Source organism: Oncorhynchus nerka, linkage group LG8 (genome assembly GCF_034236695.1).
Source record: "Oncorhynchus nerka isolate Pitt River linkage group LG8, Oner_Uvic_2.0, whole genome shotgun sequence".
NCBI lineage: Eukaryota > Metazoa > Chordata > Actinopteri > Salmoniformes > Salmonidae > Oncorhynchus > Oncorhynchus nerka.
This window is the reverse complement of record NC_088403.1, coordinates 24,488,984-24,501,917: the sequence shown is the minus strand read 5'-3', so window position 1 is coordinate 24,501,917 and position 12,934 is coordinate 24,488,984. Positions and strand designations below refer to the sequence as shown.

Genomic DNA, 12,934 nt, shown 5'->3' with positions numbered 1-12,934 from the left:
ATTTATGCCTATGAGGATTATCATAATGATTCATGTAGTGATGAAAAGACAGACGTTTTTTTATATTGCTATGTCTGACAATGGGTTGACTGGGTCATTTTGTTGTTGCATTTTACGATAAACTACACTATGCTGCCTTGGGAGACAGTAATGACATGAGTTTAGCTTTTTTCTGAACTTTTTTTCATATAAATGAAGAAATGGAAGATATCAGTCCTGCAAATACAAGAGCATGGTCCTGCATGGCCTAGTGGATACAGCACAGCAACATCAGGATTGTGGGTTAGATTCCCGCTGGGGCCATCCATACAGAAAAACATCAGAATTGTGGGTTAGATTCACGCTGGGGCCATCCATACAGAAAAACATCAGGATGGTGGGTTAGATTCCCACTGGGGCCACACATACAGAAAAACATCAGGATTGTGGGTTAGATTCCCGCTGGGGCCACCCATACAGAAAAACATCAGGATGGTGGGATAGATTCCCGCTGGGGCCACACATACAGAAAAACATCAGGATGGTGGGTTAGATTCCCGCTGGGGCCACCCATACAGAAAAACATCAGGATGGTGGGTTAGATTCCCGCTGGGGCCACACATACAGAAAAACATCAGGATGGTGGGTTAGATTCCCGCTGGGGCCACACATACAGAAAAAAGGTGTATGCACACGACTGTGAACCGCTTTGAATAAAATCATCTGCTAAAGGGAATTATACTATAACGCTCTGCATTTTCTATGACGGAATCAAAAAATATCTGAAAAAAAATGTTCTGAAATATTCTTCATGAGGAGTCACAACAGTGTACCCTTGTATATTTGGTAAGAATAAGGCATGTAGAAACTTGTGTTTCGGGTCGACTGTTTATTTCCCCCCCCCTGGCTATTATGAATAGCTAATAATAGTATAACTGCTGTGATCTTGCCTGGGCCTGGGGCTGATACAGATGTGGGTGACTTGCTGCAGAATGATTGGGTTATTCATTTGATCCTCAATCACTTTTACGGCACACTGTCGCCCAGGGACCATCCATAAACCCCTCTGCTTTAGGAATGGAGAACAGTAGCAGATTTCTCTGCTGTGAATAGGATAGGACTTTTTCCCAGGCAGGGTAGAAAAGACACAAATATCTATTGGTTTAATTAAGAACCACCATTGCTGCTCAATTAAGAACAGGATGGAGTAGTCTTGCTGGTTGAACACTTCCTTTCCTCTCTTTATGTGTCAGATGGTGTCACGATCGCCGTAGTGAAGAGACCCAAGCGCAGCGTGGTGTGAATACATTATTTTAATGTTAGACGAATGAACACGAAGATCACTAAACAAACAAACAAACACAATAATAAGACGACCGTGACCGCTATCAATACTGTGTGCAAACATGCAACATAACATAGACAATAACCCACGAACCACAATACAAAACAGGCTACCTAAATATGGTTCCCAATCAGAGACAACGACAAACACCTGCCACTGATTGAGAACCATATCAGGCCAAAACGCATAGAAACAGACTAACTAGACATGCAACATAGAATGCCCACTCATATCACACCTTGACCAAACAAAACATAGAAACAAACAACGCAAATAATGGTCAGAGTGTGACACAATGGGACACATTGGGATTCTAACCCTGTATCCTCCCGATGGTACTTCCATTCAGCAAGCCCTCCCTCTATCCCTCGATCTTCTCCCCCATCCACACTCCCTCTATGTATTCCCACCTTCCTCCTCTCCTCTCTCCCTAGGAAAGAAAACAACAGGCACCTCATATAACTCTTACTCTGTTCAGACACTCGTTGTATAAACTAATAGTGCGTGTTCCTGACATGATGCTCTTTGCCTCTCTGTCTGCCTGCTCCACCTGTGCACAGTAGAGAAGCAACACCTACAATTGATGTCATTCTGCGCCTGAGCCATAGAGACAGTGCTCAGCTCTCTCCCCCTCTCCTTCCCTGTCTGCTTCCTTATAAAATCCTTGTCGGCCCCAACGACAAGTGAAACAAGTTGTTGTGGAGGGAGCGAGAATAAGAAGCATGCCAATGCTATAGTCTGCCTGAGTGTGTTGGATGCATACAGAGATGAGGGGGAAGAATGCACTCTAATCCAAACCACAGAGCAGCTCATGTAAGCCAGTTGGGTGAATGCTGCAGGTCTCCAATGGGGGTTTCAGCACCTCTTGATTGGACAGCTCCCTGCTAGCATTACAATTCAACGGTCTAAAATGAATCTCTTTGGCTGTAATCGCATTGACTGCTCTGTTTGTACAGTCAATGTGCGGTGCTGTAATTGGCTGTGCGTGTGCGTGCACATGGGTGTACATGGGTGTTTGCATTTGTGCTTTTGATGAGCTAATGAGCCTGGCCATATGCAGAAGACGGCACAGCATCCATGTCACACAGCCTGCATCCCCACATTACCCTCAGCCCTTAACACACTGAGCCTGTGACCAGCAGCACTATGGGAGGATTAAGGGGAAAGGTGTGAGAGGATTCGCACAGGAGAGGAGAGAGCCCATTTTTCATCTATCTGTCTCTGCACCCAATTTACACTCTCTATATATGCATTTGGCATGGTTCACCTTCGCACTGAAAGAAAACCTGCACGCACAAACACAGCCTCAATCCCAACCAACCAGCCAGCCTCAATCCCAACCAACCAGCCAGCCTCAATCACAACCAACCAGCCAGTCTCAATCACAACCAACCAGCCAGCCTCAATCACAACCAACCAGCCAGCCTCAATCACAACCAACCAGCCAGCCTCAATCACAACCAACCAGCCAGCCTCATTCACAACCAACCAGCCAGCCTCAATCACAACCAACCAGCCAGCCTCAATCACAACCAACCAGCCATCCTCAATCACAACCAACCAGCCAGCCTCAATCACAACCAACCAGCCAGCCTCAATCACAACCAACCAGCCAGCCTCATTCACAACCAACCAGCCAGCCTCAATCACAACCAACCAGCCAGCCTCATTCACAACCAACCAGCCAGCCTCAATCAAGACATTAAGCAGCCGTGGAGTGAAAGGGCGGAGAACTGGGGCTGTAATCTGTCTGTCTGTGTTGAGGAGAAGCAGCAACAGTTGGCGGGAGGATGGAGACGAGGAGTGAGAGGACTGAAAGTTCCCGACTCTGACTCCTCCACTCCCCGAGTTTTGGTCCCATGTTTCATGAGCTGAAATAAAAGATCCCTGAAATGTTCCATATGCACAAAAAGCTAATTTCTGTTGTGCACACATTTGTTAACATTTGTTAACATTTCTCCTTTGTCAAGATAATCCATCCACCTGACAGGTGTGGCATATCAAGAAGCTGATTAAACAGCATGGTCATTACACAGGTGCACATTGTGCTGGGGGCAATAAAAGGCCACTCTAAAATGTGCAGTTTTGTCACACAACACAATGTCATAGATGTTTTGAGTGAGCATGCAATTGGCATGCTGACTGCAGGAATGTCCATCAGAGCAGTTTCCAGAGAATTTAATATTAATTTTTCTACCATAAGCCGCCTCTAACATTGTTTTAGAGAATTTGGCAGTACGTCCAACCGGCCTCACAACCGCAGACCACGTGTATGGCGATGTGTGGACGAGAGGTTTGCTGATGTCAACGTTGTGAACAGAGTGCCCCATGGTGGCGTCAGTGGCTCATTAATTGTTATTGGCTCATTAATTGACTTATTCAATGTTTGCCTGAGACTTAAACTTAGGCTCCTTGTCCATTTCAGATGTAGGATCTTAACCCATATTGTCACAGTAAAATAATCCTGCAACAACAGGATTTGAACATTTGATGTTGCCTGTTCGTTGGTTAGGCTATTAGTGGGTCAAAAGTAGGCTACATGAAAAGTGCAATACTGTTAATATAACCGTGTGTTAGTGTGGGTTTTCAGGGACTTTTGTAAATCACGAGGCTCATCTACATTTCCTGTGTTGCAGGAAAATTGATAACAAAAGTGATCAAATTAACATCCTACATCTGTAGGTTCCCATGCTCTCTCCTCCCTCTGCATCTCCCTGGTTCACTGCAAGAGGAAGTGAACGGGTAAATTATGTTTTTATTGTTAATGATGAGTTCAGAGTTAGAATGACTGCCCTCCTCTCAGTCTGGACCCAAGCTATAAGACCACCTCAGGACCGTATTGTGTCATTTATGAAAAGGTCTGGAAGTGAGAGGACCATAGTCAAATGCAGAGCATCCAATCCAACGCTCTCTCACACATATAAACAAGATCAACGTTAAAAACGAGAGAAACTCATCGGTGTCCCATCCTCTGATCCGAGAACAGTGATTAGCAATGTGGATGATCAGTGCCGGAGTCTGACGCAGCGCTAACGCTCCCGGCTAGGACGATCTGTTCACAATGATTCATAAATAGAGAGGCATAGGTGATCATATCTCAATGTATTTCATTGAAATGATTATGTTTTTGTCAAATGCTATTGGTTTGGGCTACTTACGGTCAGTTTGCAGAGTACAAATGATTTTAAATTGTGTTCCGGCCCCCTGACCATCCGCTCAAGAAAATATTGTCCCGTGGCTGAATGTAATTGGGGACCTCTGGTGTAGAGGTGGGATTAGATTATAGCTATTACATGCTTTAACACCAGTGTGCATTATTACAGACCAGTTAGCACCGTTTCTATCATTATCACAATTCTGATCCATATCATCATGTCCTGTTTAACTCCAGACAAACAGGAAACCACATGTCCTGTTGAACTCCAGACTAACAGGAAACCACATGTCCTGTTTAACTCCAGACTAACAGGAAACCACATGTCCTGTTTAACTCCAGACTAACAGGAAACCACATGTCCTGTTGAACTCCAGACTAACAGGAAACCACATGTCCTGTTTAACTCCAGACTAACAGGAAACCACATGTCCTGTTTAACTCCAGACTAACAGGAAACCACATGTCCTGTTTAACTCCAGACTAACAGGAAACCACATGTCCTGTTTAACTCCAGACTAACAGGAAACCACATGTCCTGTTTCCTGAGATTGTGTCTTAAGTAGATAGATTTATCTCTCTGTACTCTCTCACTGACTCTTTAGCTTAGCCTCTGACAGCAATGTCCACGACTGTTAACACACACAAATGCCTCTACTACGGACTCTGCTCCTGTGACTGTGTGGAACTGCTAGATATCCTCTGACAATACTTTTATTGATCTGTTACCACAGCCTGCACTGACGTCTCCGTGTTATTGTCACACACTCTGAACAAGTGAATTGAATTGAAGACAGTCCCAGTGTCTCTGGCTGGAGTGGGTGTGCGTACTGTTTGGAGGAGGGACTACAGGGGGAGGAAGAGAGAAGGGACTACAGAAGGGGTGGAGGAGAGGAGGGACTACAGTAGGGGTGGAGGAGAGGAGGGACTACAGGAGGAGAGGAGGGACTACAGTAGGGGTGGAGGAGAGGAGGGACTACAGTAGGGGTGGAGGAGAGGAGGGACTACAGGAGGAGAGGAGGGACTACAGTAGGGGTGGAGGAGAGGAGGGACTACAGGAGGAGAGGAGGGACTACAGGGGTGGAGGAGAGGAGGGACTACAGTAGGGGTGGAGGAGAGGAGGGACTACAGAAGGGGTGGAGGAGAGGAGGGACTAGAGAAGGGGTGGAGGAGAGGAGGGACTACAGTAGGGGTGGAGGAGAGACTACAGTGGGAAGGGAGGAGGAGAGACTGCAGAAGGAGGGATGGAGGAGAGACTACAGGGGAGGAGACTACAGTGGGAGGGATAGAGGAGAGACTACAGGGGGAGGGAGGGATGGAGGAGAGACTACAGGGGGAGACTACAGTGGGAGGGATAGAGGAGAGACTACAGGGGAGGGAGGGATGGAGGAGAGACTACAGGGGGAGGGAGGGATGGAGGAGAGACTACAGGGGGGAGACTACAGTGGGAGGGATAGAGGAGAGACTACAGGGGGAGGGAGGGATGGAGGAGAGACTACAGGGGGAGACTACAGTGGGAGGGATAGAGGAGAGACTACAGGGGGAGGGAGGGATGGAGGAGAGACTACAGGGGAGGGAGGGTTTGGAGGAGAGACTACAGGGGGAGGGATGGATGGAGGAGAGACTACAGGGGAGGGATGGATGGAGGAGAGACTACAGGGGGAGGAGGGGAGGAGAGACTACAGTGGGAGGGAGGGGGAGGAGAGACTACAGGGGGAGAGGGGTGGAGGAGAGACTACAGGGGAGGGATGGATAGAGGAGAGACTACAGGGGAGGGGGACTACAGGGGGAGGGATGGATGGAGGAGAGACTACAGGGGGAGGAGGGGGAGGAGAGACTACAGGGGGAGGGATGGATGGAGGAGAGACTACAGGGGAGGAGAGACTACAGGGGAGGGGGGCTACAGGGGGAGGGATGGATGGAGGTGAGACTACAGGGGAGGAGGGGAGGAGAGACTACAGGGGAGGGTGATGAGTTTAGAATGCTGCATAGATATGGTATGGGTTAAGCTAACACTATCTCTTTGTCTCTCTCTCCCTCCACCTTTCTGTGATTCTCCTGTACTCTCTCTTTTCTGTAATCTCCCCCTTTCTCCCACTTCTTCCTTTCTCCCTCCATCCCCCCCCCCCTCCTCCCTCCTCTCCCTCCCTCCCTCCCTCCCTCCCTCCCTCCCTCCCTCCCTCCCTCCCTCCCTCCCTCCCTCCCTCTGTCTCTCCATCCCCCATCCCTCCCTCCCTCCCTCTGTCTCTCCATCCCCCATCCCTCCCTCCCTCTGTCTCTCCATCCCTCCCTCCCTCCCTCCCTCTGTCTCTCCATCCCCCATCCCTCCCTCCCTGTCTCTCCATCCCCCCCATCCCTCCCTCCCTGTCTCTCCATCCCCCATCCCCCCTCCCCCCCCTCCCTCCCTCCCTCCCTCCCTCTCTCTCTCCATCCCTCCCTCCCTCCCTCCCTCCCTCCCTCCCTCCCTCTCTCTCTCTCCCCTCCCTCCCTGTCTCTCCATCCCCCATCCCTCCCTCCCTGTCTCTCCATCCCCCATCCCTCCCTCCCTGTCTCTCCATCCCCCCATCCCTCCCTCCCTGTCTCTCCATCCCCCATCCCTCCCTCCCTGTCTCTCCATCCCCCATCCCTCCCTCCCTCTCTCTCCATCCCCCCATCCCTCCCTCCCTCTCTCTCCATCCCCCATCCCTCCCTCCCTGTCTCTCCATCCCCCCATCCCTCCCTCCCTGTCTCTCCATCCCCCATCCCTCCCTCCCTGTCTCTCCATCCCCCATCCCTCCCTCCCCTGTCTCTCCATCCCCCATCCCTCCCTACCTGTCTCTCCATCCCCCATCCCTCCCTCCCTGTCTCTCCATCCCCCATCCCTCCCTCCCTCTCTCTCCATCCCCCCATCCCTCCCTCTGTCTCTCCATCCATCCCTCCATCCCTCCCTCCCTCTCTCTCCATCCCCCATCCCTCCCTCTGTCTCTCCATCCCTCCCTCTGTCTCTCCATCCCCCATCCCTCCCTCCCTCCCTCTGTCTCCATCCCCCATCCCTCCCTCTGTCTCTCCATCCCCCATCCCTCCCTCTGTCTCTCCATCCCTCCCTCTGTCTCTCCATCCCCCATCCCTCCCTCCCTCCCTCTGTCTCCATCCCCCCCATCCCTCCCTCCCTCTGTCTCTCCATCCCCCATCCCTCCCTCCCTCCCTCCCTCCCTCTCTCCATCCCTCCATCCCTCCCTCTGTCTCTCCATCCCTCCCTCCCTCCCTCTGTCTCCATCCCCCCATCCCTCCCTCCCTCTGTCTCTCCATCCCCCATCCCTCCCTCCCTCCCTCCCTCTCTCCATCCCTCCATCCCTCCCTCTGTCTCCATCCCCCATCCCTCCCTCCCTCCCTCTGTCTCCATCCCCCCATCCCTCCCTCCCTCTCTCCATCCCTCCCTCCCTCTCTCCATCCCTCCCTCCCTCCTCCTATCCCAGGTACGTGCCTGATTCTGGGCTGTATGATCTACCCAGACGGCTGGGACAGTGACGAGGTGAAGAGGATGTGTGGGGAGCAGACAGACAAGTACACCCTGGGAGCGTGCTCCGTGCGCTGGGCCTACATCCTGGCTATCATGGGCATCATGGACGCCCTGATACTCTCCTTCCTGGCCTTCGTCCTGGGAAACCGTCAGGATGGGCTGATGGCTGATGAACTGCTGGATAGTAAGGACAACACTTAATCTAAAATCAGTTTGGGATTTTAGGTCATTATGAATAAGATTACATGGACAGGGGGGACCTGATTCTAGATCAGTACTCCTACCCTGAGATACTTTATGAATACAAGCTGTGGACTTTCCTCATGTGAGCATGCCATACAGAGGCTGTCTCAAAAAGTGATACGTGTGATAGTTCAAGTCTGTGTAAGGTCATAGTGCAATGCTCTTCAATCCTGCTCCTGGTGACCACAGGGTGTCTACCTGTCTCTGAAGGGCAGCACCATACTGATGTGTTAGTGCAGTGCTGGACCAAACACCTGCACACCCTTTGGCTCTCCGGGACCAGGAGTGAAGAACACTATTGCACAGAATAACAGAACCTCTGTAACTGAAGTCTGAACCCCCTCTCCTCCAGACCCTTCTACATCTCCCATATCTTGGGGTTTAATGTATTTAGGCTAATAAATAGACACTTCTCATCAACCCCCTCCTCCAAAGCCCATAGCATGGGGTGGGTGTGTATCAAATGTATCAACTGTACCCTGCTGTCAAAACCCCACACCCCACATGGTAGATATTCATATTCTGTCCCTTTTTATGCAAATATTTTCAGCATAATTTCACACACCCGAGCCATCACCAATTAACATATTTTAACTGCTTCTCACATAACACCTGCCTACTGTTATTACCGATGGGATTGGGAATTGGTGAGTCAGAGAGAGAGAGAGAGAGAAGATAAGAAAACAAGATGGCAGAGTCGAAGAGAATGGCTAAAACGAGAAGAAGGGGGGAAGGAACAGAAAAAAGAGAGAGATGAAAAGAAATGGAAAGGAGAGGGAGATGGAAAGGAGAGGGAGATGGAAAGGAGAGGGAGATGGAAAAGAGAGGGAGATGGAAATGAATGGAAAGGAGAGGGAGATGGAAAGGTGAGGGAGATGGAAAGGAGGGGGAGATGGAAAGGAGAGGGAGATGGAAAGGAATGGAAAGGAATGGAAATGAGAGGGAGATGGAAAGGAGAGGGAGATGGAAAGGAGAGGGAGATGGAAAGGAATGGAAAGGAGAGGGAGATGGAAAGGAGAGGGAGATGGGAAAGGAGAGGGAGATGGAAAGGAGAGAGAGATGGAAAGGAGAGGGAGATGGAAAGGAGAGGGAGATGGAAAGGAATGGAAAGGAGAGGGAGATGGAAAGGAGAGGGAGATGGAAAGGAGAGGGAGATGGAAAGGAGAGGGAGATGGAAAGGAGAGAGAGATGGAAAGGAGAGGGAGATGGAAAGGAGAGGGAGATGGAAAGGAGAGGGAGATGGAAAGGAATGGAAAGGAGAGGGAGATGGAAAGGAGAGGGAGATGGAAAGGAGAGAGAGAAAGGAGAGAGAGATGGAAAGGAGAGAGAGATGGAAAGGAGAGAGAGATGGAAAGGAGAGGGAGATGGAAAGGAGAGGGAGATGGAATGGAAAGGAGAGGGAGATGGAAAGGAATGGAAAGGAGAGGGAGATGGAAAGGAGAGGGAGATGGAAAGGAGAGGGAGATGGAAAGGAGAGAGAGATGGAAAGGAGAGGGAGATGGAAAGGAGAGGGAGATGGAAAGGAGAGGGAGATGGAAAGGAATGGAAAGGAGAGGGAGATGGAAAGGAGAGGGAGATGGAAAGGAGAGGGAGATGGAAAGGAGAGAGAGATGGAAAGGAGAGGGAGATGGAAAGGAGAGGGAGATGGAAAGGAGAGAAAGATGGAAAGGAGAGGGAGATGGAAAGGAGAGGGAGGTGGAATGGAGAGGGAGATGGAAAGGAATGGAAAGGAGAGGGAGATGGAAAGGAGAGGGAGATGGAAAGGAGAGGGAGATGTAGAAAATAAGACGGAAGAAAAAGGGAGAGAATTTACGGAGTCCTGAATCACTAATGGCTGTTTACACAGCTTGGCTGTCAGCCTGTCTAAATGAATCACATGAGCTGATCGGCTAGGGCTGCCTGTTGGCGCAGGAGAACGCCATGAAACAGAGGGAGAACGCCGTAATCAGCTATGGGAAAGGAGGAGAGAGAGAGTCTCAATTGGGCACACATTCAAATTAAGTCTAGTAGGCTCTGCTTCCAAAATCCCAGACACCCTCAATTATCAATGTTATAGGGTTTCAAGATGTCTGACTTCACATTATCGGCTATAAGACGAGAGAGAGAGAGAGAGTGACCGAGTCTCATTTTGGCAAAGTGATTAATTGTTCTGTTGCAGTAACGTATGGTTCAGTCCAATGATTAACTATGTTTATAAAGGAGGTCTCTGAGCCATTTAGATAAGGATGTCATTACCTTACCACTGATTGGTGACTTTTCCTCACTACTGCCACCCACTGGCGTGTCTCTGGTACTACAAGTACAGAAGCTCTAGTAGTATTCATAGTGACATTACCAATGCTAACAAATCCTTTCTGTCCTCACAGAGACTGGTAATTCCATATAAATAGCCAAATACTGTACAAAGGTGGGTGTGCTTTTTTGTGAATTGTGAATTATCAATATAATTATAATAATTATCATAATCAATATTATCAATATCCATATGCTTGTGTTGCCATTGGTACATCTAATTGTGCTCTTTATTCACAGGTGTTGGTGCCCATCAGAGGGAAAGATAATGTAACACAACGTTCCAGCTTTCATACCTGTCACTCTGGAGGTGGAAAGGAGAGCTACTGCTGTTGGAAAGAACAGAACGAGAAAAGGACGAATGAATGAAAGGAGGAGACATCCACTCCAAGAGAACCCACTTAGTAAAGACCAACCCCTACGGCCCCGTTATCATCCAGACATGACCTTGAGAGCAACAACAGATGGAAGACTTCATATTGTTTTATGAAATCCGTTACTGAGTGGACACAGTAGGCCGATTGCTTAACGGGCGGCAGATAGCCTAGTGGTTAGAGCATTGGGTCAGTAACCGAAAGGTCGCTGGTTTGAATACCTGAGCCGACAAGGTGAAAAAAAGTCTGCCGTTGTGCCCCCTGAGCAAGGCACTTAACCCTGATTTGCTCCAGAGGCGCTGTACTACTGTGACTGACCCTGTAAAACAACACATTTCACTGCACCTATCCAGTGTATGTGACAATAAAACATATTAGGAAACATATGAGAAAAGGTTTGTTTGTGAAAAAGACCTTGAGATTCTGTCCCACCATTCAAGGCCCTAGCATAGAAAAACACAAATGAACCCAGCGTTTCCCAAACTCAGTCCTGGGGATCCCAAGGGGTGCACGTTTTGGTTTTTGCCCTAGCATTTGACCCAACTAATTAAAATAATGAACTAATCACCAAGCTTTGAAAACTTGAATCAGCTGTGTAGTGCTTGGAGGAAAAACCAAAACATGCACCCCTTGGGATCCCCAGGACCGAGTTTCGAAACGGTCAACTAACTCATGACCACACATGACCGCTAGGCTACAGCATTGGATTGTTCAGACGTCTGATCAAACAGAGCTGTCGTCTTTATTGTGTCAAACTCACCTCTGGACCACATGTACCTGAACTGTGGATTCCTTCTTGACTTCTGTTCCACTCTTTGCTCTTCATTGGGCTCATCATTGTAAGACTGTTTACAGTGGGTGAGTATGGTCCATGAGAACTGTAAGCACTGTCTGGCTTGCTGAGCCACCTTACTGGACTCTGTGGTGGAAGGGTCAGCGGTAGCTGGGAACCTTTGGACGTCCCTACACAAAACCCTAACATCAGAATTGGGACGTCCCAAGGATCCCATTTAGACGTGTCCGTACTGGAAGACAACGGCTGAACAGAGAGCGATGCTCCACCACTGACACCACATTAAATGTGACCAAGTTGAAGGTAAAGAAGACATCTTGTAGCTGTAATGAATGACTGTTGTGATTAGAATCAGCGAGGTAGAGATCAGAGCCATGTAGGACTAGAGGTCAAGAGCAGGCTGCCAATCATAGTGTCCTCGGCAACCCTGGAGAAAACCATGCTGAAGAACCATGTATTGAGTAGAAAAAAAAGCCTATTAACAAATAGAAATAGCTGTTCTACGTGTTGGAATATTATTTTGTCTCGACTATGATATTTACAATCGATGCAGTATGTTAAAGCTATTGATTCACTTTAGATGTGTGTGCCATACAATGTATACCGACAGTATTGTAGAGTATTACCATTTTACTATGGGAAGAAGTGTTTCCATAAAGTGTGGCTCAGTGTCTTGAAATGTATTATCTGGGAATATAACCTTAGAATCCATCTGCAACTTTATCACTAGTAGCAATGTGTCGTTAACGGAAAGTCATTCTTGCTCTCTATCCAGCACATTTGATCAATGAATAAAAATACAATTTCTTGAAGGTCAAAATATGGACGTTATGGCCATTTTAAAGGGACAGAACTGGTTGAAAAGATCAGTAGCCTCCAGAGCCCATGTAAACTCAAGTCACGTAGTTTACCACTGTCACACAAACAGGGCTGCAACACAACTTGATAACTATTATTTCAGCAGTCTACTGCCAGCAGCATAGCACCCTGCATCCCACTGCTGGTTGGCCCCTGAAGCAAAGCACGGTTGGTCCCGGTCTGTCCCTTGATGGAAGACCAGATGCTGCTGGAAACGGTGTTGGAGGGCCAATAGGAGGCACTCTTTCATCTGGTCTAAGGAGATCCTAATGCCCCAGGGCAGTGAAGGGGACATTGCCCTGCATAGGGTGCTGTCTTTCAGATGGGAAGTTAAATGGGTGTCCTAACTCTCTGTGGTCATTAAAAATCACATTGCATTTATTGTAAGAGTAGGGGG

At 48.8% G+C, this 12,934-nt stretch overlaps 1 protein-coding gene across 1 annotated transcript in view; it reads left to right on the top strand.

The window, feature by feature from the left end:
• The window catches only part of LOC115132994 (LHFPL tetraspan subfamily member 3 protein), a 32,283-nt gene extending 20,814 nt beyond the window's left edge, over positions 1 to 11,469 (top strand). The window contains exons 2-4 of the mRNA XM_029665776.2: positions 7,934 to 8,161; positions 10,587 to 10,627; positions 10,753 to 11,469. Of these exons, the coding sequence (XP_029521636.1) occupies positions 7,934 to 8,161; positions 10,587 to 10,606 (248 nt within the window). The 3' untranslated portion in view covers positions 10,607 to 10,627; positions 10,753 to 11,469. The remainder of the gene's footprint in view (positions 1 to 7,933; positions 8,162 to 10,586; positions 10,628 to 10,752) is intronic.
• Positions 11,470 to 12,934: the final 1,465 nt, after the last annotated feature.